At 44.4% G+C, this 26,157-nt stretch overlaps 2 protein-coding genes across 2 annotated transcripts; one reads left to right on the top strand and one right to left on the bottom strand.

The window, feature by feature from the left end:
• Positions 1–1,072: 1,072 nt before the first annotated feature.
• sart1 (spliceosome associated factor 1, recruiter of U4/U6.U5 tri-snRNP) lies at positions 1,073–3,867 on the bottom strand. Its single transcript, XM_056409223.1, has 2 exons — positions 3,708–3,867; positions 1,073–3,576 (listed from the first exon to the last, which is right to left on the bottom strand). The coding sequence occupies exon 2, from the start codon at positions 3,548–3,550 to the stop codon at positions 1,223–1,225; it is 2,328 nt and encodes a 775-aa protein (XP_056265198.1). The 5' UTR covers positions 3,551–3,576; positions 3,708–3,867; the 3' UTR covers positions 1,073–1,222.
• A 124-nt stretch (positions 3,868–3,991) lies between these two features.
• pcm1 (pericentriolar material 1) lies at positions 3,992–26,095 on the top strand. Its single transcript, XM_056409149.1, is given in 41 exon segments — positions 3,992–4,139; positions 5,324–5,439; positions 5,704–5,952; positions 6,713–7,036; positions 8,167–8,302; positions 8,305–8,336; positions 8,907–9,026; positions 9,226–9,412; positions 9,696–9,805; positions 10,132–10,405; positions 10,497–10,647; positions 10,996–11,214; positions 11,407–11,573; positions 12,344–12,570; positions 13,581–13,723; positions 13,864–13,993; positions 14,342–14,512; positions 14,648–14,829; positions 15,367–15,573; positions 15,674–15,953; positions 16,438–16,583; positions 16,675–16,883; positions 17,357–17,537; positions 17,629–17,939; positions 18,036–18,194; positions 18,412–18,468; positions 18,628–18,800; positions 19,713–19,844; positions 20,976–21,105; positions 21,992–22,144; positions 22,278–22,375; positions 23,073–23,207; positions 23,301–23,504; positions 23,611–23,670; positions 23,763–23,907; positions 24,246–24,394; positions 24,472–24,538; positions 24,657–24,865; positions 24,978–25,070; positions 25,174–25,297; positions 25,435–26,095. Coding segments are annotated over 40 exon segments (6,366 nt in total). The 5' UTR covers positions 3,992–4,139; positions 5,324–5,343; the 3' UTR covers positions 25,461–26,095.
• Positions 26,096–26,157: the final 62 nt, after the last annotated feature.

The following is a 26,157-nucleotide window of genomic DNA, read 5'->3' as shown; positions in this document are numbered from 1 at the left end:
TGGCAACCATAACTTTGCATTACTGCCTCCCTCTGGTCATAGCCTTTATTGATGGCCATATATATTTTCAATAAATGGCTACGTTCTTCAGTTAATTAACACAAACATGTGCATATATATACGTACATACATGTATCCTTTACTTATATCCGTAATTTCTACTTTATTTTGTATTATTGTTGCATTATCCCAGTACTATTGCTTTATTTTTCTCCTCTGCATTCTAAATGATAGTCTTTTTATAATGTTTCTTTTCCATCACCTGAATGGGTGGGACCCACATTAATATGTGTTCATGCTTTCTAACCTGGTAACTGGGAATCACACATGTAGACCTCGTCACATACATTTGTAGATCCTTTGATTCATATGTAAAAATCTGTTATGGTTCATTTAACTTGCATTCCCTAGTATTGTCAAATCAAATATGTGGTTTACTATGCTTTAGCTTCAGCAGGTCCAGCAATACAAATCTGTTGGAATACCCAGTCACGTCCAATAGGTCAGTTAAATAATTTTGAAGGAACTGAATCTGACACCCTGCAAGATATGCAACTGTCATGACTCATGTGTCTTAACAAAGAGCTGCAAGGCCGTCATCTTATAAAGTGACAATCAACCCGAGTATTTAAGTCTAATAATAAATATTTGTGGAATACATATTTATTTGTGGAGTTATATTCTCTCCAATTTGATGCTCAGTAGCAAAATTCCATGATTGAATGTCAGCCCACTTCCCATAAAAAGTTATTACACGTTGTGCAATTCCACAAAGCATTTTCAGTGTGTGATTTTTTTCATCATGATATAATGTAATATAAGAAAGCTGAATTACATTGGCTATACTTTTAGTATTTACAACCATTAGCATTATTATAAAATAAAAAAAGGCCCTACTTGTTCAATACTAATGGACCGGTTCCTAACCTCATGCAATCACTGTAAAAACTAACCAAAGGACATTAAAATATTGACATTAACACATTTAATTTCTTATATATATATTTTTTAAAGGTACATTCTGAGTTACTCTTCACCTTGCACATTAGCAACACAGAAAACAACAAATGGATTAATGAGTGAATTTTATTGGACAATTCTTTACTACAACAACAAAGCTTGTATGAAGTAGGCATTTACTTTAAAACATCCTGTGTGTGTGTGTGTATCAATGAATGTGTCAGTGTATTTTTGTGTTAAAGATAATTCACTCCTCCCCCACTTATTTGGTGATGGTATTTGCATTCATACTTTTCCCACCCCCACTCAGCACAATATATGGAGTCTTCTGAGATTTCTGCTTCTCCTGGAGCAAAGCCACCGTCCCGAGAGGAGTGTCACTGCTGCTCATCTTCTTCAGCAGCGCCTCTTCCTCCAGCTTTTTCATCCTCCTCTCGGTCTTCATTTTCCCAGACCCTTTCCCGTGGAATCGATGTGAAAGCTGCCGGAACGCTTCTTTCGGAGTGAGCCGTCGGCCGGATTCATCCACGTACTCGATCTTGACCTCGGGCTTGTAGCTATCCTTGTCCTTGAAATCTTGAGCGAAGCCCCTGTATTCTTCTCTGCGACTGTACTTGTCGTCGAAGCCCATCTTGTCCTCGATGCAGTAGTTATCGTTGGGCAAGGCGCCTTTTGTTGCTCTGACACGGGAGATCTTCTGCATTTCAGTGTCCAACAAGCCTTTGTTTTTGCACAACAGCAAAGCAGCAGCGAGACCAGACTTGACAATGGGCTCTTCGTCCAAAATGGTGGCAGAGGCCGTCGCAAAATCGGGCTGCTTCAGCTCTTCGTCCAGGTTCACGGTGCTCCAGCCAACATTGTCATCCAATTCGGATTCCGAATCTCCGGCGTCATCCTTCTCTTCCTTCTCCTCAAAGTCCATAATGTCTTCTTGGTCCTCTCTGTTGCCAGACAGCCCGTACGTCGGGATATCACCCAGGGTTCTGCAGAACTCTGAGGTGGCGTTGAAGACGATGTTCAACCCATTCCTATGCTCGGGATCATTTTCAAGGCCGCCTTCGTCGAGCTCTTTGATCTTCTCCGCCACCTTCTCCCCAGAGTCTTTGAGGAGCTGCCTTTGCTTCAGCTTCCTCTGCTTCTCCAGCTGTTTCTGCAGCTCCTGCTCCGCCTCATCCTCCTCAAACACCGTCGACTCTGGAACAGTGAAGTCTTCCTCGTCGCTCATCTCCATTTCTGCCATCCGAACATCATCTGACATTTGGGGGACATTGGAGGCCACGGCGGTCTCCTCCTCGACTTTCTCGACGACGTCCTCCAACTGTTTGCGACCCCGGCCACGCGTCCTCGAGCCAAAATCGGTGCTGCGAGTGTCATCGATGCGAAGCTCGTCTGCAGCCGTCTGCTTCTCCTTCTTCCGGATTTTCCTCACGCGGGGTTTGGTCTTTTTAAAGCCCACCATTTCCGTAGATGTGTAATACTCAGAGGCGATAGCAAGAGCAGGCATTTCCAAGGACTGGGCCTGATTTCGTAGAGCCTCTCTCATGGCTTGAATCTCTCGTTCTCGCTCGCCGTCGGCAAAGCCTCCCGTGCTCAACCGGAAACTCTTTTTCTTTTCACCCTCAATTTCCTCGTCGTACTTTGACAGGACAGTGTGGGGCTTCGCTGTAATCATGTCATCCACACTCTCGTCTTCTTCATAGGGCTTGTATTCAGGCCTTTTCTTTAACAACTCCACGTTCTTTTCGGTATGTTCCTTGTCCACCATTCCCACGTTCACAAGCACATCTTCCTCCTCCTCCAGTACACCCTTGTCTTGTAGGGTCAGGATGACAGTCTGGCCCTCATTGAAGGAATCTACCTTGTGCTGCACTTTGAGTCCCTTTAGATCACGAGCGGTGTACAAATGCTTTTTGCTTTGTGCAAACTCCTCGTCCACCAGACTGCTGACGCCGAATTCCTCGTCCATCTCCTGCAGAACTTTGGCTCTTTTCTCGGCCAGCTCCTTTTCTTTTGCCATATTTCTGCTCTTCTCAACCCAGGCAGAGGCATCATCCAACCAGTCTTCCTCCGCTATGGCCTTGATTTTTCCCAGTTTCAGGTTCTGGATGCGTTTTTCTTTCATAGCTGCAAGCTTCTCCCTCATATCTTTCTGCTTTTTAATGAGAACAGGGTTGATCGTCTCTGCCACCAACGGATCCTCTTTGGTGCCGAGCTCCTTCTTGTTCTCATTTAATTCCAGAGGCTTCAGACCCAGCTTGGCTCTGAGCTTGTTCGTCTCCTCGATGCTGAGAGATGCGTCTCCACTTGCTGACTGGGGCCCCACTTCTGCACTGCTCGCTTCATAGGCAAGATCGACTTTCTCCTTCTTCACGCGTGGCTCGGCGGTGCTCCTTTCACCTTTGCTGCGGTCCCGTCCGGTTCTTTCCCGGGACCTGGAGCGTTTTCGTTTGTCTTTGTCTTTATCCCGAGTAGCGTCCCGGTCCGAAGCATCTCGTTCTCGTTCCTTGTGGCGATGTTTCTTATGTTCGCGACGGCGGTCTTCCGCTTCCTTGTCGCGACTCTTTTCCTTGTGTTTCTTGGATGACCCCATTATTTAGCCGTTTACGACAGTTGTGACTGAAAAAAGAAAAACAACTGCTATCAAAATGTTGTTGTTAGCACGTGTTGGATGACGGGGAAGAGAAAGCTCTGCGGACTAGCTTACATTAGCTTTGAAAGCTAAGTGGCTAACCGATGACACAACTCACGTAGATTGAAAACAAAATGGTTCCTCGCGTTCACAGTCCGATGCAAACCAACGGCGAGTGAGGATGTGGAAAAAATACTGCCCACAAATAATCCCACAGGTTTAACCACCTATCTCCACGGTGAGGTACACAACTTTCGACGTCGTCAGACAGACGAACGCCGAACGAGAATATTATGGTTTCCGGCCGTGACGCGTGCTCCGGTCGATTCGTAGCCAGCATGAACAGCTCGTGGATACTGCCCCCTGCTGCATGGGATGGTTTATGACAGGCCAGGATCACATCCATGAGGAGCTGCGTTTTGGGACCTACGAGACGTTATTATTGATCAAATGGCTTTTACCAGAATCAGAGAGATTTTGTAAACAATCTCACCAGCAGTATATGAAGTATACAAAGGGGACGTCATCTCCTTCACTTCCCCTCTGCATGGTAATGCCAACGTTCCCTGTCTTAAATTGTAAGCTAGGTTAATTTAGCAAGTGCAGTTTTAAATGACATGGAAGCCAGCATTTAAACCTGCAGCGTTCGTCGTCAGCTAACGTCAATGTGGGTTAGTCACGACAGTTTTCAAACCCCAGCACGGGGAATTTACCGACGTCATTTTGAGCTTGGAGCTCAGATTTAATGCCGAGACGCTTGTTTGCTTCAACTTCCATGGTGACATTCAAAGTTAGCAGCTGTTCGCGAGCTAGGTATTATTAGCATTAGCGAGATATCGTTAACCTCAGCTTTGTGTGTGTAACTTTCTCCGCTCGTTAGCATATCGTCTTGTTGGTGGACACAAACCAACGCTAGTCGTGGTGTTTCTATCGATAGAGAATTGAAGCAACGTCCACCAGCGGGTTAGCTAGCTGGTGCAGATTTGAGGGGGGGGGGGGTATTGCGTGTTGCCATGGCGATTATAGTTCCGAATTAGGTCAGAAATGTTAAACTAGTAAAGTTTTTGCGCAACTTTAACACTCATGTGCTCAGCGTTTTGCTTCCTCTGCCCGCTAAACTAACCTAAGCTCGTGTCACTTCGGCGAGCAGGAACGGAAAGCTCGCGCTAACTTGCGCATTGTGTTTTTTCCCGGGAATCCGAGCGGGCCACGCGCATAAATCGCAACACTCGAAACCCACCAACGGCCGCTAACGGCAACGGAAGAGGTCACAAAACAGCCAGTAGCCACATCGTCGATTTACTGGTGTGTTTACAAGAGGGTCGCGATCGGAGAGTGCACGGTTAGTTAAAGTGAACGAAAAACAATGACGCATGTTGACGCTATAATGTAATTGTCAGTCATAATAGTTCATACAAACCTTTCTGCGATATTAACATTAGCATTACTAGTCGTATCAGTATCTATCTAATGAACGTCAACCGTACGTTATTATTATCGTCCCTTTTTTTCTTCTGAAATGACCTTTTCTTTCTTGTTGTTTTACTTTGTCAACATTGGGGAAGGTGATTGTTGTTCTGCGGTCCTGTTTGGTGATCAGTCTCTCTCCTTTGTTGTGAATTCCAGCAAGCTGTTTCCTTGACTGCCACATGTCCTTTTCGTCTCGTGTTTTTATTGCTTGTATAACCGTTTGTTCTTTTTTATGATCAGTATGCATGTTTTTCTTTTCGTGAGTTAAGCTGTAAGTGGGCGACATGGCAACCGGAGGCACTCCTTTTGATGAAAGTGCAGAAGAGCTGCACAACTGGACTGTAACCAATGGCAGTCTGGAGGATAGACTTAACAATCTGGTGAGGGCTCATCACAACCTTTGTAGAAGATGATTGACTGTCTCTCTTATTTCACGTTACACTAAAGTAGTTTTCTCAAAACTGTCTGTTTGTTATCCAGCCAACTACCAACTGTAATTTCGGAAATCAAACTCTAAAATTCAATTTTCTCTTTTGTTTTTCGTTCTGTCTTATTAATACCACGGCGTGTTTTTAATATGCATCAGTCCCGATTTAAAATAAACATGTATAATCATTATTTTATATGTATTTGCGGTTGATCAGGACTGGGGTGTTCAGCAGAAGAAAGCCAACCGAGCTTCAGAGAAGAACAAGAAGAAGCTGTCGGCTTCATTGGTGGAGAGCCGCCTGACTAATGATATTTCGCCAGAGTCCACCCCTGGGGCCTGTCGCAGGAGAGCACGCACCCCTCATTCCTTTCCCCACTTCAAATACACCACCCAGATGTCTGTCCCGGACCAGACCGAGCTGGACAAGCTGCGTCAGAGAATCAATTTCACAGACTTGGATGAGGTAAGAAGCTGCTGTACCATCATGAATTGTTTATGTTGAGTGGGGTCAATATGTTGTTGTTACTTCACATCCCAGGCACACAAGGGTGTGTTTTTATTTTTTACACAAGGTGGCATGTATGTCATAGTGGTAGATAAATACATATGTGGCCTGTAGCTTAGTCTGTGGACATGGATATCACAATGAGCTGATGGTTTGACAAACTCATAACAGCATCAGTTATGTCAGCATTGACAATAACTGACCGCTGTTGGATCTACACGTCAAGTTGCATTTGTTGTGGCCATTTTAAGAGGACTGTCCAGCTGTTGGTTAGATGGGGAGCAACACAAAACACAGTTTAACATTTTAAAATGTTGTGTTGTTGTTATTCTTTAGTATTGCAAGTATGATATTCCTTGGATCACATTGTATGCAATATTTGACTTTAAAGATACAATGCATATTTTGTGTCCCACTACTTGGGCTGTCGAACAACATCTTTATGGACAGGTCACTGCTCTGATTTATGTTTTGGGCCAGCATGGCACAAGCACATGTGTGTTTAATGCTCATTTCTGCTGATTGTATATTGCTTTTCGCGGCTGGTCTCATGTTTAACTCGTGCCTTTTGTGCAATCTCAAGAACATGGAGTAGAAATCCTGCAGTTTATCCCACAGTCAAACAAACCAAATTCCTACAGTATATGAGATATTAAAAGTCAATACCCAGAGACTTGGCTGGTGAGTTGTCTGACTCGTATCTGCTTTTCTTACTCAGAGGAGCATCGGCAGTGACTCCCAGGGGCGTGCCACGGCTGCCAACAACCAGCGGCAGTTAGCTGGAGAGAACAAGAAACCCTACAATGTCCTACCTCTGCATGTCAACACTAACAAAAGCAAGCAGCTGCTCCCTCCCTCCTCATCTGCCCCAGCCACACCAGCTATCGCCAAGGAAACTAAGAAGCAAAGCCCCGGATTCAGGGATATGTTAACCCCTGCGGTTCCTACCAAGGATACGCCGAGGCCCAGCCGTGGTGGCACTGAGAGAGGACCCCTAGCGCACAGAGAATACAGCAGAGAGCCGAGAATAGACAGCAGCCAGGTAACATTTTGTTTTATTGTTGCCATGTTTTTGGTCGGCTCTGACTCCTGTCTAACTGCCACTTGATACCTTGTAGTCTGGGGAGCGAGGCGTTGGTTTCATAAGCGCACTTATACAATTTGACGTCAATCCATCAAGTAAATGCTGAGATATTTTACTGAATGTGTGAACACTTTAACTTGCTGGTGGTGCTCGAGGAAAAGTCAAATGACCACCAACGTTCATATAATTCATCCTCTGGGGACCATGACTGTCCACGCTCTCATCGCCTTTCAGTGCCATACCAATGTTAACTTCAGTTTCTGAGAAACTCAACCAAATAAATGCATGGTCAAATTATGTTTATCTTTTGATAAGAGGCCTGGAGATGTGCAGCATTTAAGTTAAAGTGACTATACTTTATGTTTTTGTTGTAACCGTGTATCAAATGACACTTAAACACAGTGAGAATGAGAACGCGGTTGCTAGTAGTGATGGACCTACAAAGACTTATCACCTGGTTCTGCTGCTCTCCCTTGGCTACATGGAGCTCTATAGTGAGTTTCAGCTCATGGGTTTGTTGTCTTGTCCATAACTTTCAAGTTTTGGTTCAATCTTCAGTGAAAAAAGCTCTTAAAAACCTTTACACGGCCTACTTGGCACCAAACAGCAGACATACACAGTTAGTGAGTAGCTGGTGAATTATATGTGGTTATGTAGACAACCTCCGCTGCCCCCAATAATCCACAAAGATCAGATATTGAAGGTTTAAGTGTACACATTCTGGTTAGAAAGACATTATTTCACATTTAATTATATAATGAGTCCCTTTTCACGTGTGCACATGGCAGTGTCTTTGTATCGCTGCACTCCTCCAGGCTACTCTGTGAAACCAGAACTAGGATGAAAGTGAGGGAGAGCTAGTGCAGCTGAAACTAGGCTGTATTTAGGGCAATTTATAAATAAGCCACCCGTGGTGCCCAGTGAGTTTTGTGCCCAACCTCCTCCTGCCTTCATTTAGCCCAATCTGAGGCGTAGCTGCAAATGCTCGCTTACCGTACGTTTACGTCTTTCTCCTGACTTCTTTTATTTTACTCTCCTGAAACCCACGCCCATACACCACCCTCCTCTCTCTCTCTGCACGGTGTCAGGTGGTGAGCAAACTGGTACAGATCCGGGAGTACATCAGTAAGGCCAGCTCCATGCGGGACGACCTGGTGGAGAAGAACGATGTGCCGGCCAACGTGGAGCGTCTCTCCCATCTCATTGACCACCTCAAGGAGCAGGAGAGTCTTATTTACGGTTCCTGCAGAACATGCTGGTTAGTTTGTTCGCTTGTTCTCTTCTTCTAAATTGATCTTGTTCTCGTGGTGTCAGACGAGGGTGGATATTTTCAGTCCAAAAAACAAGTTGTCTTTTGTGGGAAAGCTTGTTTGTTAACTGGTTGAAATGTAACCAGCGTGTGTCATTATCGCGGCAGCTTGTTTCTTATATATTTTTAATGGCCGTCTCTCTCTGTGGCCAACGGTCAAGTCATGTCTCGTTCAGTAACATGCTTCTTTCTATTGCAGGTTGGCTTTGTTTTGGGTTTGATATTACTTTAAATTGACTCTAGAATTTCTTTGAACTATATTGTAGTATGTTCTAGAAACAATATTTTGTTGTTGTGCAGACTTAAATTCCCTGCAGGTGTTTTTACTACCCGTATTCCCACACACTTAATAAGCTTGAGCATGCAGGCATTCTCATCTACGGAGCATTTTGGGAAACATATGGCATGTTGAATTGTTATCAATTACAAAGTAGCTTACTACCTGCTTTAAAATCAATTATTTTACTTTTCAGTGATTTTGAAAATGAACCGTCTCTTGCTCTTTCTCCCACTATATAGACGCGCAAGGATGACAAGGATGATGCAGGGACCCTGGACTCTGCAGTGGGCTCGGGTTCACTAGCTGAGAGCACTTCTCTTAACATTGAAGTCCGTTCCTCGGATGCCTCAAATGCAACGGTGTGTACATTTGTTGACCGTTTCCCCAAAATGAAGAGTAGGTCTCTCTTGCATTACACATAGCCATTATAATTAGTTAATAGTATTTTTCGTTTAAAATTCAGACATGAAAACAAGAAATGCAACACTGTTATTGTTGTTGTGTGTCATTTTGTTCAAGTGAGTGTTTGTAAAGCTTTTGTCGATGTGAATTTTACAGGGCGGTAGGCAAGAAACGGTGCGAGCTGACCAGAAGGAAGAGCTCGAGAATCTGCGTAAGCAGCACGAGTTGCTGAAGAAGATGCTGGAACAGCAGGAGCAGCTCCGGGCCCTGCAGGGCAGACAGGAAGCAATAATGGCCATGCAGGACAGTGCGGAGCAAGCACTTGCTGTGATTGAAGACACTGGTAAGTTGCACACTAACACACTCACAATCAAGTGCAGACCAATATTTTTTAGAATGAAAAAGTAGTGTATGTATTAATTTTATTCCAGACCGAGAGGCATTAATGTCACCTCAGTTGGAAACATTTTAAGCAAAATATAATTGCAGGAACTAAATTATGTGAAAAATATGAGAACAGTATATGTCACTTGAAATCAAATGTGGTGATTCAAAGAAATAAACAAACGACACAAAAAAATAATATTGCTGTATGTTGAATTAATTTGACATGTTGTTGTCATTAGTTGTCACAGAAACCACGGGCAGCGTTTCAGGCCTGAGCATCACATCAGAGCTGAATGATGAGTTGAACGATTTGATCCAGCGGTTCCACAACCAGCTACATGATTCTCGGGTACAGTAGACTGCATTTGGGCTGCTATAGCCTACTTAAATAATGGCATTATGTCATCTAAAAATGTTTTCTATATTTAACTGTTTTCTGACTTCTGATCTGCATTTAAAAAAAAAAAAAATATTATGACAAATGTTGGCAACATTCTATTAATGTATGCGGAGATAATTATTTTCGTAAATGTGTTGGACATAATCTGTAATGTTGCCATGTCCACCCCTAGTCTACATCTCGTTTGACAAGCCATGTCAACTTTGTGATGTTAGTTTTAAAACAGTTTGATAACACGTTCATTGTTCAAATGTTCCGCTGTTTATGCCTCGTAGACTAAAGCAGTGCCAGACAACCGTCGCCAGGCTGAGAGCCTTTCCCTCTCCAGAGAAGTGGGCTGGTCGAGGTCTCCCCATGCCGTCGGGCCACCTCAACACAGGCCTCTCCTGCACTCTGCATCTGGTCCCCACACTGGACTAGACACGGGGGAAACAGCTGCCAGTGCCAAACTCTCTAAGCTCCAAGAGCTCCAAGACAAAAAGCAAACCATGGACAAGATCCTGCGGGAGCTGCATTCTCTTCGAGACCAGACACTTAACAACAACTCATGTAAGAGTATTTCTGAATTCTTTTTATTGCAGACATTCTGTGGTTTTCCCCTCCGCTAAAGTGTAGGTGGACTGTATGTGGTTCCCCTCAGGTCGTGGCTTGTCAACACGGTGCAGTCTGAGTATGGGAGGTCCTTCACAATGTCCATCTGCTCTCTGCTCTAATGGGGCCTCAGCTCCCACTCCTTTACATCCTCCACGCACACAACACCAGGACGGCTCCAATTCCACAGACAAGCTCAGGTACGCACAAAAACCCACGCCGCTGTATCGGCAGATCAGATATCAGTACCAGGATCTTGTATAGAGTGGAGATGGTGTATCGTAACCGTGCAGCAGCCACAAAACCTCCTGCCGGTCCTGTGCTCACAAGTTTCAGTCTTTGCTAAAGTGGTATTAAACAATAACCTCAGCCCCCACCCTTTTTATATGGGTGCTTTTCTGGAGGTGTCTCTGTATTTGGAAATCGAGTCGAGGGAGGAGTTGTAAAGACATTGTTTTTTGCCGTCTCACATAACCGTTTAAATTATTTAGCCTAGTATACATTTACATTTACTTCACACATTGGTTGTTGTTTTCTACTCTCCACAGGAAGCTAAAGGAGGTCCACAAGCGTTTGAATGAGCTGCGGGAGTTGGTTCAGTACTACGAGCAGACCTCCGATATGATGGTGGATGCGGTCAATGAGAATGTGAAAGAGGAGGATGACGAGGAGGAGGAAGAGGAAGAAGATGAGACCGAGGACGGTTCTATGTTTGAGGTCGTGTTTGACTCTGAGATGGAGAACCGCCAGCCCATAACAAACATCAGGTGTGTTTGTATAAATAGCCACCATCCTGTGTATGTTCATTGTGTTGAAATGGTTACGTTCTAATTTAAACAGAGCCAATGTGAGCATTGGTGGTTGTTGGGCTCAAGTTGAAGTGGGATGAGCAGGAGGTCACAGCGTGTGCAATTCTATGTGAATTATCTATAACAGCCGCTGCACTTTGTGTCTTTCAGAAACCCGCAGCACAGCGGGAACTGGACCGACCTGAACAGCCTGACCAATAGGCGCAGTGTCAGGATCAGCGTCACCAACAACCGCGAAGGAAGACTCAACACTTCGTGTGAGATCAACAACCGGTCTGCAGCCAACCTCCGCAGCCTCAACATCCCCTCAGCCATCGGTACACTCATGCACATGTGTACAGGGATCCATGTTACACCTCATGGGAATCTTTCTGTTGGTAATGTGGCTTCAGGAGCTTGTTATTACCTTCGCATTGAAAATGCGGAAGGTTATGTTTTGATCGCCATTTATTTATTTGTATGCGTGTTCCTCGCATAACTAAAAAAGTATTAAACCGAATCGCATGAAATTTTGTGGGATGATCGGTTATTATCCGGGGACCATTTGATTAGATTTTGGGATCGATCGGGTCAAAGGTCAAGGTCATGAAAAGGTCAAAATCTTCTTTTTACCATAGCGCGGTCAATTGTTATCCAATTGGCATGCAACTAATGCCAAAATGTTCATAATTCAATGCCCAATCTTGTGATATGCGAAGGTATGCGCTCTACCGAGTGCCCATTCTGGTTTGTATGTGTTTATGTGTTATTCGCATAACTCTAAAAAGTATTAAACTGAATCGCATGATATGTGGTGGAATGATTGGTTATTATCCGGGGACCATTTGATTAGATTTTGGGATCGATCGGGTCAAAGGTCAAGGTCATGAAAAGGTTAACGACTTCTTTTTACCATAGCGCGGTCAATTTTTATCCAATTGGCAAGCAACTAATGCCAAAATGTGGCTGCGGCGAAGGTATGCGCTCTACCGAGTGCCCGTTCTAGTTGAAGTTCTGTTTTAATGCAAAGCTTAAGGAGGGTAAGACACACTTTTCAATGACATCGTTTTTCCCAAACTAATTAGATTTCATCTTTGCTCTCATTTAGTGTGCCAGTACAATAGGGACACCCCCTATAATCAGGTGAAGGATGAGGATGAGGATGAAGACCTAGATAATGATGAAGGGCCACAGGCTGTGGCGGCCGACAGCGAGGCATCGGGATCCAGTCGAAGGAGCAGTCTGGGGAACAATGGCGGTTTTTCCCAGAAGGTTCATCGGCACACAGCGAAGCAGAAACTCCGGCAGCTTCAGGAGCTGGTGGCCATGGTTCAGGTGAGGCATACCAGAGAACCATATTCAAGATTACAAAGCAAGAATAGAGGTATCGCTTTTTTATTGCCAGAAGGAAAGGAGAAGTAATGAACAGCACTCTGCTTTGATGGCTGGCAAAACGGTATTATTTACCTCTGTCACACTGCTATGGGATTTGTCAGTGACCATTTTGTCGGCGTATCGAGGTCCCGCTTTTCTATTTTTCTCGAGCCTTCCTCATTTGTGTCCGTAACGGTAGCGTTAAGCCCTGACTTCTACTCATTTACAATGTGATCTGAAACATGAACACAAATCCTCTCAAGAATAAAGGCCGTGTGTCCATGGGAGAAATACCCTAAAAATCTGACTCGTTCACGCACTGGTCTCAGTTTTGCATTCGGGCAGCCAAATAATGCTTTTGCATTTGATATGATTAATACATTTATTTACATCATACTTGTAATAGGACCATAAATAGTAGACCTGTTCACTCTTAAACTACTGCCACAAAGTATGTTGTTATGGCAACGCATCACCTGTCGATTTAAAACTATGTTGGATCCAGGCGGCTATGTTGGTCTCTCGTGATTAATCAGAAAAAATGAAATCTCCAACCCCCCCATGGAAATAGATTACAGTCAAGGCAATGTCAGACTCAAGATAGTAACGCAGTGACACAAGTTGATGATTCTGTCTGATATTTCAGGCAAAGGATTTAAAGTAATGCCTCACTGTGTCAACTTCTATTGGTAGTTACAGATGCTGAAATATTTTGTCATTAAACACGACATTTTGGATCTTGTTTCTTTGTCATGTGAATAGAAAACAAATAATGCGCCGTTAACTTCAAGGAAAATATAGGAAAATATACAACCGTTGTTCTGAAACAGCTGTGAGGGGTTTTAGGTTTGATGTGTCTTATTAAATACTGAGGTGGCGTCTATCACTCTATTTTTATACTTTCATAACGTGACGTCTCATTCATCTGAAGCTAGACGATGTGCAAATTGTGTGTTTCTGTCTGGATTCAGAGTGACGACACTGATGGCACAACAGCCAATGAGGATGAAGCTTTACACCAACAACAAAATAATACCAGAGCTACTGTTGTTGGGGCGTCTGGGAACAGATCGAAACCGAATCCCAGAGAACTCACACTCTCCAGCAAAGCCAGGTACAGTTCAATGTCTGAACTCACTCTTGATGTGTACAGTTGTTTTGACTCGATTTTGAATCGTTACTATATTTAATATCATTATTATTGATTTAATAATTATATTAACTTCCATTGCATCCAAACTCTTCTGGACACAGGGAGAAGCTGTATGAGGAGAAGCTGCGTCAGCAGAGGCTGGAGCTTAAGCAGCTCCATGAAGAGCGCCAGAGGCTCGTTGAAATCCAAGGCAAGATTCAGGATCTGCAGTGGGCCTGCCCTGACCTCCAGGTATTACACACACACAGATACACACACACACACACACACACACACACAGTAGGTGGATTTAAGATCAGATTTGGTAAAAAGTGTTGAAAAATATTTGTTCAATATTTTGTCCACCCTATTTAGATCAAATATGGAGGGATTAAATAATATTTAAAGTTTAATAAACACAATATCAACAACAGAACCTTCATGAATGTTGGGTTTGTTATAAAGCTGTTGTATGAGACTGCTTACCATTTAGCTCGGTATACCTTATAATTTGGCACCTTTTTAAAGGGTTGCAATTATTCACTTTTTTTAAATTATATAGATATATACAGTTTTAACTTTTTGCTGTCTCTTTCCTAGTCATCTGTGTCCAGCACGGTGAGTCAGCAGGGCTTGCTGCGGACGGTTCCTGTTGCAGTTTCCACTCCGGCCACTGTCCTGGCTTCCTCCTCCTCTGGACCCCAAATGAACTCGGCCGCGTTAAATCCCACTGCTGCAGAAGCAGCTTCTGCTTCAGTCACTGACAATGAGGTAACACACTCCCCCTCGCACACACTGCGAAGACCCGTGGCTACAACTCGTCAAACGTCTCAATGAGATCGGTACATTCCGAACCATACAGATTACAGTTAACCGTCCCCCCCCCCTCTGTTCTTGTGTCGTCAGCAGCTGTGGTCTGAGATGCGTCGGCACCAGATCTTGCGGGAGGAACTGCGACAGCGCAGAAAGCACCTCGAGTCCCTGATGGCTGAACACCAGAGGCGTAGAGGTCTCGGTGAATCTCCTCGGCGGATGGATGACTCGGAGGTCCTTGCTACTCCCTCACAGTCCGTCAGTCGGGATGAAAGGTAGGAGACATGCTGCTCTCTGGGCCTGTCTCACCAAGTCCATGATAGAAGTCAGCTAACTTGGTTATCTTCAGATGTGTCATGAAACTCTGCAATTTTTTTATTTTACTTTTGATTGTCTGGTCACGATTTGATTCTAAGCACTGACGGCTGTGTTATTTGCAAAGAAACAAACGGATCATTAGTTTTATGCCACTGCCATTTTCTAGGCAGGGGAAAGAGAAACGAAGCACGGGGAGAATCACAGATCCTGCTTTTGACTTGAAACGTTGAACTTGAAAGCTTACTTTGATAAATCTTTTAATGTAGAATAGAAATTGTGACACCTAGGAACATATTCAGTGAAATAAGAGATCTTTGCAGTCGAACATCCGCCACATTGTACAACCTGAGCTCTCAGCGGAGCTAAAACATCCGAAGAGCTGCTGTGATTACTCTCTGTGTTTATACTTCTTTATTGTTGCTGGAGTTGAGATTAAAACCGCTAACTATTTCATAGACGACAACATTTGTACCATTTTGCCAATGTGTGTTTAGGACAATGGCTACTTGGGGTTCCACTTCCTGTCACCTTGATGATGAGGATGAAGAAGGTAACGATGATGATGAATATCACTCTGAGATGGGTGCAGAGGACGAAGAGGAGCAGGATGAAGGTGTAGAAAGCAGCTCTGATGACGACATCCACATCTACTCATCCAGCAGGAACCAGTGCGCCTACAGTGACCGGAAGAATCAAGGAAGGTCAGACGGAGCGAAGGCAGAAAGAAGTCCACTGCACAATAACAATATATAAATATAATAAATCCACAATCTCTTCGCACTGAATTTGTTGTGTTTCTAGCAACCTGAAGCCTCCACCAGCCTTCTCGGGTGAAGGTAGTGGGAGTCCGTCTCTTCACGACAAGACTAAGGTCAAGCAGAAACGGCAACCGCCGTCCAGAAGTCTGAACCAGTCTGCAACGAGCCAGCACGGAGCTGCCCGGCGACAGGAGAACCTCCGCTGGGCCTCTGAGCTCTCCGTCGCAGAGGGATCGGGTCAGTGGCAGGAACAGGTCAGCCAGCTGCAGAGGCAGCTGGACTTCAGCACCAGCATGTGTCAGACACTCATGCAGGACCAGCAGGTTTGTGGACCGAACGAATCCGTACACATGAACGGCCACTGACCTCAATAATTGACACACGTTTGCGCTGCATTTCGTTTTAGTGGAATTGTCAATTATGTCGTTCTCTTACAAAATATCAACAAAGACTCATAGCTTTCTATCCAGTCTTTGTTTAGGTGTTTTTGTTTTGTTTTACTCTGTCTAAAAATAATGAAAGTTATTTAACCCTCCTGTCGCCTTCGGGTCAATTTGACCCGATTCAATATTTAATGTCGGTGTTCTTTCGGGAGTCAACAAACAAACATAAAGTATCTCACACTTAAACTTGGAAAACAATATTAATTCTAATAATTTTCTGGAGATTTTAATAGCTGGGGTCATATTGACCTCAAGGGTAAAATATGTTAGTAAATATAAAGGTAACAGGAGGGTTAAACATTGAATCGGGTCATATTGACCCGAAGGCGACAGGAGGGTTAAAACAAAAAATTCTCTTCCACAGACACTCTCTTATATGTTGCAAACCCTGCTGACGGGTCAGTACAGTGCGTTACCCAACAACCTGTCATCGCCACAGGTCCACCTGGTCATGCACCAGCTCAACCAGTGTTACACCCAGCTGGCCTGGCAGCAGACCAACGTACAAAGGTGCAAAAACACTATACAGCGGTACACTTCTTGATTTCTATCAAATAGTTCATTTTTATATTTTCTATATTCTGTCCTACTTTTCCTTCAGACTGAAGCAGGTCCTCAATGACCTCCTCCAGCAGCAGCAGCAGCAGGCTTCCTCTTCAACAGCAGGATGGCAGAAAAAGAAGCATGGCTCATCCCAGGAATCCAACTCGGGCATCCCGGCCTCCCCCGGTGTCTTCCTCCCCTTCTCCTCTACCCTGCATCCTTCAGCCAACAGCATGTCAGCTGCTGCCTTATCCCCTTTCCCTCCGAGTATGTATACGCTTCACATTCTCAACATGTCTCGAACGGTTTGCATGAGAAGCAACAGAAAGCGAAATAATCTACACAAGGCTCAAAAGATAGAGTTTACAGTGATTATTTTTGGATCAACTCAAGATTGCTTGTGATTATGTGCTAAAAAAAGCAGCTTCACGGTTTTAAAATGAATTAAAGTTTGACCTTCAACCGGTCATTGTGTTTATGAACATCTTAGCAATGCCTCTTTGCAATACAAGAAAAAGCAATATTCAAGAGATTAAATCTAGAAGTGTATTATTGTTGTTGTACACTGTCTATGTTCTCGTTACTGGAAGGAGTAATATTTTTCAGTTAGTACTTTTGAATTAGTTGGTTATATATTTGAGAAATGAAAATCCCAAAGTCCCGCTGTCATGATTTATTTGATTCTCTGGATCAGTCATGAGCACATTTAAGTATTTGTTTTCCTTTCTTTCCCTCTGCAGGCTTTAATTTATATCCACTCTTCCCTGCTACTATGGGCGAGTTCCCTCAGGGTGCCGCAAGTCAGGCAATCCCTGACCCCCCAAAGCAGCAGCTAGACCCCAACACCTCAAATAAAACAGAGTACATGAGTTTCCCTCCTCCACTGCAACGCTCTCCTCTTAACAGCACCACAGATAGAGAGTACGTCCATCACTTTTGTCTGAAAAGACGTTTCTATTTATTCGTGTAGACATTATTGTTCATATATTCCTTTTCCATGTGAACCCTTCAGACCGTCTAGCTGGCTTAAAACCGCCAACGCGAACAACAGCGTCCAGCATCATCGATCCAAAGCGGAGCCCCAGGAGTCTCCCTCCTCCTCCCCCGCTTATGCCAACCGCCACACCAGACCGCAAGAATTTGACCGGGCATCACAGGAGAGCTTCAGCAGCATGCCTGATCCCGTTGATCCCACCACCATCACGAAGACTTTTAAGGCCGGGCGCAAGGCCTCTGCACAAGCCAACCTGGCCTCACGAAGCAAGACGCCCAATCCCAAGAGTCGCCGCAAGAGGAGCAAAGGGCACAACAAGAACAGCGAAGGTATCAAAATGGAGCAGATTCCTCTGTTCATTAATTGCTGTACCCAAAGTCTTAATGAGGAACATCTCATCAGTGTTCTTCTTGTCTATTTTACAGGCCACAAGAGTGACAGTGTTAGCAGCACTGCAGACTTTGTCCAGAAGAGGGCAGCCCTGTCTCACCAGAAGGATCAGAACAAGAGTCTGTTGGACAAGCTGACTCGAGAGAAACTTGAGAGCAAAACGAAGCTCGGGAACAAAAACGACATCTCATCCGGTGCGGATTTAAGCTGCTTGTCGTGAAAGATGTGCACCCACTTCACCCCTCCCTTTGTTTGTGTTTTTTCTTTGTGTACATTCATTATCCACATCACTGTTTGTTTTCCTGTCCTTTTTAACTATTAATTTTTTTCCACATTTGTCATGACCTCCTTTTTTTCATTTTCATTTTGGGTTAATTTACTTTGTGTCACTTTAATTTATCTTACTCACAGCCTATGCTTGGAGAACACCCTTCCTCTCTAACAGAATTGCATGCACAGAAGCACCAGGTAAACTCACAGCGCCACCCATAGCATCATGTGGTTATGACATCTTATGGCTTAACGTAAAGCAAAGCTTCCACGTTCAAAGACGGACTATTGTTTTTATTTTACTCATACGTGAGGTTATGCAAGTATTCACTCAAATCTCACGCTTGAACCCCGTAGATGCAAGCAGCGACTTCTCCCTGTTCGAGGCACTGAGGGAGACCATCTATTCTGAGGTGGCGACTTTGATATCCCAGAATGAGTCCCGTCCCCACTTTCTCATCGAGCTCTTCCACGAGCTGCAGTTGCTCAACACGGACTACTTGCGGCAAAGGGCGCTGTATTCCCTCCAGGTACGTATGGACACGTGGAGCTGCTTTACGAAGCACGTCTGGAGATATTCAGGCTGAGGGAATATGGGGCGAGCTCTTGTCTGGGCTGTAGACCAGAATAGTTGTCTGGCAGATTATCTGATCATGCGAGTCGTTATTTCTAAGATTTATCTCTCAAACTATTTTCAGACATAATTAGGGCTGTCGCGAACATTTTAAAGACGATGGGAGGCGGAGGAAAAGGGAAGCGTTTAACATTCCAGTCATGAGGCTGGTGTAGACTCTGGGCCCAATCTTAAATCCAGTCATTTGCACAGTTGGCAGCCGCATTGTGTCTGTAGCATCGTTGTGCCCACGGGCTTAAAAGGAGGTGCAGTCAGGTCCATTGCTAATTTGAGGAAGCAGGAAGCGATTGAGCCATTGACCAACGGAAACAACAATGGACCAGTATTTTCGTTGCACTTAAAGCACCCTTGGACAGGCATTGCCCCCCAATGCAGTAAATAGATGATCAGTGCATGTTCTCATGTAAAGCCCAATGGAGTTGTTGATGGGACAGAGGGTGGGGATACGGCGGAGGCAGAGGGCCCAACGGCACGGCGAGCCTCAATGTTGCCTTGTGCGTCTGAGGGGAATATGTCTTCAACCATAAAGATAAAGAAGAGATCAGAAGAGTTGGAGAAATCATGAAGACGAGAGGGAAATACACAAGTCTCCGCCTTTGTTCTAGTATTCATTTTGTGTTGGTGTATGGAGTGTGTTTGTGAGGTAATTTAAAATGTGTCTTTATTAATTTAATCAGGTTTTTAAATAAACCTGAATCCCAAATTCTTATATGAGCCGTATATATATATATATATATATATGTGTGTGTGTGTGTGTATATATATAATCTATATACCTTACACTGGTATCTCCCTGTGTTTCTTCCAGGACATAGTGACCAGGCACCTGGCAGAGAAGAGTGCAGCTGAGGACCAGTTGCCCCCTCTTGGTTCTGTGGTGTGGCCTGCAGGCTCCCAGTCTGAGCTCACGCCCAGTGAGAGTTTGGGAACCAGCGACGCAGTAAGAGTCCCATTATTGCTTCTCAGTGTGGCATTCTTACACTTCTCTAATGCGTGTTCTCTTATATCTTCAATGTGTGTGTCACTCCGTATTAAGGTATCTACCAGTACTGGAGTATTTCTCTCTATCATTATTTCCAAACCTCCCCCTACTCTTTTAAATAAAATCCCTTTTTACTTGCTTCATCTACAACATTTCAATACATCTTTCATTAGTTCCTCTCTCCGCCTCGTCTCCTTTCATCCTCCCCCCACCTTGTCTCTTTTCATCCTTCCATGTCTCTTTTCATTCTCTGATTTTTAATTTGCCCTCCCAGCATCTTCATTGTCTTTGCATTCAACTTGACATCAAGACTTCAGAAACCAGTAAGTAAAAGAAATGACCATCATCTCCCCTCGCCTGTTTTTGCCAGTTCAGACATGTGTTCTTTGTTCTGAGCCGACGTCCCCGGAGTTACACAAATTGGATGCCAGGCCCTTTTTCTGTCTAAATCATGCCTTTGTTCAAGAATGATGGATGGAATTTATAATTCTATATATATATATATATAATCTGAATCTGACATCCGGCAAAAAAGGTTTTTACGCCCAATTGTTTGAATTATAGAACAATCGATAATTCCTCATAGATCCACTTTAGAATCAGCCTAACATCCCCCTTAAATTCCCAGCATATAGCATTAACAGCAATGGTGGCTTCTCTTTCCATTCTCGTAGCTTGGGGAATTATAAATTCCATCCATCATTCTTGAACAAAGGCATGTTTTAGACAGAAAAAGGGCCTGGCATCCAATTTGTGTAACTCTGGGGACGTCGGCTCAGAACAAAGAACACATGTCTGAACTGGCAAAAAAACAGGCGAGGGGAGATGTTGGTCATTATTTTCTTTACAGACCTGGTTTCTGAAGTCTTGATGTCAAGTTGAATTCAAAGACAATGAAGATGCTGGGAGGGCAAATTAAAAATCAGAGAATGAAGAGAGACATAGGAGGATGAAAAGAGACGAGGCTGAGAGAGGACCAACTTCTCCACATTAAGATTAACATCTGTATCGATTTTATTTAGATTATTCTATGTATAAAATGTATTCAGATGGTGCCTCCATAACAGGAACTTTTTTTCTTTCTTTCAGGAAGTCGTGGAGAAGAACTTGAGGCTCACACAGGCCACGATGAAGAAGAGGGAGGATGCAGAATCTGTGGGCAATGCCAGCACCATGTCAACCTCCTCCAACCTGGAACCGTTTGCTAACGACAACCTGGGTAGAGTTTCTGTGTGCACGCTGAAACTATCTGTAAAGCTTGTAGAAGTGTATCTCTGAAACTGTTTTCACATCCTGGTGTTCAGCTGAAGTGCTTTTGCTTTTTGCCTTTAAATGAAATGGAGCAAGACAGGTGTGGGCTGGTCTCATGGGGAAGACTATTTCCTTTTTAGAAGAGGACCTTTTGGCAGCTAAAAAGGGTTTCAGATGTTGGGACATGAACTACCGTTCAAAAGTTTGGGGTCATCCAGACAATTTCGTGTCTTCCATGAAAACTCACTTTTATTTATCAAATGAATTGAAAATTGAATAGAAAATATAGTCAAGACATTGACAAGGTTAGAAATAATGATTAATATTTGAAGTATTAATTTTGTTCTTCAAACTTCAAGCTCAAAGGAAGGCCAGTTGTATAGCTTATATCACCAGCATAACAGTTTTCAGCTGTGCTAACATAATTGCACAAGGGTTTTCGAATCAGATATTAGTCTTCTAAGGCGATTAGCAAACACAATGTACCATTAGAACACTGGAGTGATCGTTGATGGAAATGGGCCTCTATACACCTATGGAGATATTTCATTAGAAACAAGACGTTTCCACTTAGAATAGTCATTTACCACATTAACAATGTATAGTGTGTATTTTTGATTAATGTTATCTTTATTGAAAAAACAGTGCTTTTCTTTGAAAAATAAAGACATTTCTAAGTGACCCCAAACTTTTGAACGGTAGTGTAGATTAGGAGTGACTGTGATGAAGAGCTGGCATGGTTCTTGGTTCTGTACGCATTAATATCCATTACACTCCTCACTTTTCATTGAGTTTGAACTTTTTGTATCCCTCTTCTGTCTCCTTTTTCACTCCTTTCTTTGCTGCTCTGATAGGCAACACAGTGATTCATTTAGACAAAGCTCTGGCCAGGATTAGGGAGTATGAGCGCATGAAGCTTAAAGCTGAGTTTAACCCCTGCAACGCCAGCTCTGCTGAAGTTTCTTGTGCTGAGCAGCCTTCTGCTAACCCCGCTGAGCCAGTGGAAGGTACACATTCACCTGAGCCTGCCCGAGTACACCACGCGCCGACACCCGCGACACAATCATTGTCTTCCACGTTGCTCGTCAAGTCTGCAGGATTCTGTAATACCATTATTTCCGTCTGTCCGTCCGTGTGCAGGAGGTGCAGCTAGTGATGTGCACTGTCCTCAGATTGACACCCAGCAGTTGGACCGTCAGATCAAAGCCATCATGACAGAAGTCATTCCCTTCCTGAAGGTAGGACAACACGGGGAGCTGCAGAAAAATGAAGTGGAAATGAACATTTATGGATATTGTCTCCTAGGCCTGCAACTAGCGATTATTTTCATAGTCGACTAATCTATCGACTATTTTTTTTATTTTTTAGATTAGTCGACTAATCTAATGACTATTTCCCATAGCAAATAAAAATATTTTTTTTAAAGCCCGAAGACGGTCGGCACTTGACGCCACTCGCTGTGCGAGAGCGCTGCCTGTTGAGTGCTTGGTAGCCCCGCCCCCTTGCAGTCAATGCGTGTAGGCGCGGAACAGTGCGCGCTATTTTAATGAAGTATCGATCCTCAAAGGTTATCCGTACGTTAAAAACGATACGGATACACCGTGCAACATGACAGCAGTAGATGTAGCGGGCTGACATTCAATCTGACACTAAAACCCCAATGAAGACTTAATCTGATTGGCCAAGACTCGACACAAAGATGTTTTATTGCGAAGGTCACCACATCACATTTTTTTCCACGTCGGCCGGCCATCGATTATGCCGACTAATCGTTGCAGCCCTATTGTCTACGTGTGCCGAACTCCTGCTTGTTAATCAGTCGTCACTAAAGGCGTCCCGGCTCACGTTGAACGTCATCAGCACGGGGTGCACCGCTGTGAGTATAAACGGTTGTTCAAGAGTCAAATCACTAATGTTCATGTTTTCTTTTATCAGGAGAACCTGGACGAGGTGTGCTCCCTCCAGCTGTTAACATCTGTGCGCAGCATGGTCCTGACGCTCACCCAGCAGAACGACGAAAGCAAGGAGTTCGTACGCTTTTTCCACGGACAGCTGGAAGGCATCCTGCAGGTGTGACACGAGCAGTGTGTTCCGGCGCAGGTGACACAAGTCTGAGCGTATGAAAGTATTCCTAATATTGCCCCCGTCTCCTCTTTGCTCCAGGACTCTCTCAGTAAGTTTGCGGGCCGAACCCTGAAGGACTGCGGGGAGGATCTCCTGGTGGAGATCTCAGAGATCCTCTTCAATGAACTCGCCTTCTTCAGGCTCATGCAGGATCTGGACAACAGCAGCAGCATCGCCTTGGCAGCTAAACACAAACACAAGAAGAGGACTGAGCCAACCAGTCGGGCAAAGCACGGCCTCAAGGTAAGCTGTTTTTAAATTGTTGGTCATCTGAACGAACACTGTAGCACAGAAGTGTGTTTGAGTGAGACTAATTCAATCCTTTGTGTTACTGAATTCCCCCAATTAGGAAAATACAGTAGCTGGTGACGATAAATCAACTTCTCCAGGCTACACGGATGAAGACAAGGTCAGTCGCTTTAACACCGATAATGAAATGGTCAATAGCACTTGGATCCCCGGTAGTCCGTAACGATAATGTCCCTCCTCTCGCTCCTCCAGGACCAAGATGAGGCCGAGCAGGAAGTCACCCTGCAGGAGCTCTACCTGCAAACGGAGAGGAAGAACAGCAGGAGCAGTGCAGCTTCAGAGGAGGAGGAGAAAGAGGAGGATGAAGAGGATGGACAGGGAATCCCTCTCTCGATCAGTGAGTGAACGGATTTAAAAGGACCCCCAAAAGAAAGTCACAATCTCTCTCTCTCACATTCAAAATGTCATTTGTAATGTGTATAATAATATAAAATACCGGAGGCTAATTTACTCCGACTGAATTCTGATGATTTTTGGTGATGTGGTAATCCATCAGTGTCAATGACGTTTGACAATTTCTTTTTTCAAAGATGCATCAGGATGTAATATGTGTAGTATTCTGCAGAATATTAGCAAACATTAATGCTAAACGCTTCAATGTTTTTCTGCCTGAATGCAGTTTCCTGTGTATATTCCATGCATGCAGTGATGCAACGCGTGTCCTGTGACTCTCAGGTCTGTCCAAAGCAGAAACTCAGGCCCTGACCAACTACGGCAGCGGAGAGGACGAGAACGAGGAGGAGGAAATGGAGGAGTTTGAAGTCGGACCCGTCGACGTGCAAACGTCCCTGCAGGCTTCAGCCGACGGACAGGTGGAGCAGGAGGTCAGCGTCGCTATCCACTCAAACTTCGTAACCACGCTGTGATTTAGTCTGACCTGTGGAATTGTTTCGAGCTTCAGGGAACGACACTCGGCGAAACCCAGGAGGCCAAAGCTGAACAGAGGACTTCCGATTATTATGACGGCGGTGAGTCCCTCCTCGGCGGAACAGTCAAACATATTAAAATGGCTTTTGTCTGATTTTTTTTTTCTTATCAAATTTCTCATTTATTATATATATTCTTCTTCTTCTTTTATTTTTAAAGAAATGAACAAGTCAGTTGGGACTGTGGCCGCCGCAGTAGAGGACCCTGACATGGCAGAGTGCCAGCATCCTGAAGAGGAGAGTGGCCTCGGGGCAGCCGCGGCCTCAGAAGGAAGCGGCCACGAGGTCACCGCTGACCAGGACGTCGTCAAGGAGTCCAACGCCACGAGCAGCCCCGACACGGACTCCCCCGTCATGGTCAACGTAGACGTGAGTCCGCTCTCCTGAATGAAAGCAGCATCGCCCGGTCGAGCCGCGGGAGATACTCTGCCCCTTTTATTGTGGCGGGGGTGTTTTGATTCCATCGATGCTCTTGATGTAGGAGATGGGCTCGGGTAACACCAGTCAGAAATCTGACGAGGACGACTTTGTGAAGGTGGAGGATTTACCATTACAGCTCCGAGTCATGTGCGAGGTGCGTAGCGCCTCACCAATCCCACTTCGGATCAACTGTTAATGAAGAAGTCGCGTCGTAAAGACATTTGTGTCTCATGATATCTTCCGTGCTGTAACTTCAGGAGGAGCTCCAGATGAGAATAGTGGAGGAGCAGCAGAACAACAACCTGTCGGTGGAGATCCTCAATGGGAACGCCGAATCGCTGACTGGGCTGGTGGGAAGTGCTCAAGCACTGAAGGAACCAGGTGTGGATCACACTTTAGTTTGTGTAGTTGCCAAATACACAAACTGTCTCTATACAGGAGCGATCCGCTACATCCACCAACAGTCCGTCCCTTTGAGAGTAATTCGTTTTTTCTTTCCTTTTTTGTGTCCGTTTCAGGCACTGCTGGAGACCAGAGTGTGTAAAGATTAATGCCGATGTCTCAAGATCTCCCGCCGTTAGCGACACGATGCTTGCACCCTCAATCGGCTCTGGCTGCGCGGTTGTTGATTCTTTATCTGCTAGTTTAAAGGAGCAAAGGCTCATGTTATTGGTCACGAGTTAGCTGTGGCTCGAAAACATCGACGTGCATAATCAACATTCATTTTATTCCTGAACGGTTCATGGGTAATCTGGGGGGGGGGGGGGGGCTCATCTTTATGCTGCTGATAACGACAGTTGAACCTGTCCGAGTCATTATAGTCCGGAAACTCTGGGTCAGATTCGCCTTAGTCTCCTTGGTTCTGGGATCAGTTAAACATGAGTCGTGATTTTATTTTATTTTTGTCCCGGCCTTATCGTCACACAGCTCGTTTATTCTGCGCTCGGTTCCGAATGATAAGGAGACGAGTGTAGACGGGCCGACTTTAGCTAACGGTTACTCGAGCTTGAACACCGTTTTCCATTACATCAGAGCTCAAAGCTCAGATTGAACTTTTATCCCTTCAGATGCATCTTTATATACGGTTCTGTTCGTATTTAGTTGCCATTGATTTCCATGTAATTAAAATGTTGACTACAGTAATAAGTTTTAAATAATAAAATGCTTGAAAGTTTCAAATGTTGGCACGTTTTGTACTTGTTAGTCATGTTCATCACGGGTTTACACACTGCACAATACTT

This window comes from Pseudoliparis swirei, chromosome 24 (assembly GCF_029220125.1).
Source record: "Pseudoliparis swirei isolate HS2019 ecotype Mariana Trench chromosome 24, NWPU_hadal_v1, whole genome shotgun sequence".
Classification (NCBI taxonomy): Eukaryota; Metazoa; Chordata; class Actinopteri; order Perciformes; family Liparidae; genus Pseudoliparis; species Pseudoliparis swirei.
Note: the sequence above shows the minus strand (reverse complement) of the source record. Positions and strands in the feature narration are given on the sequence as shown.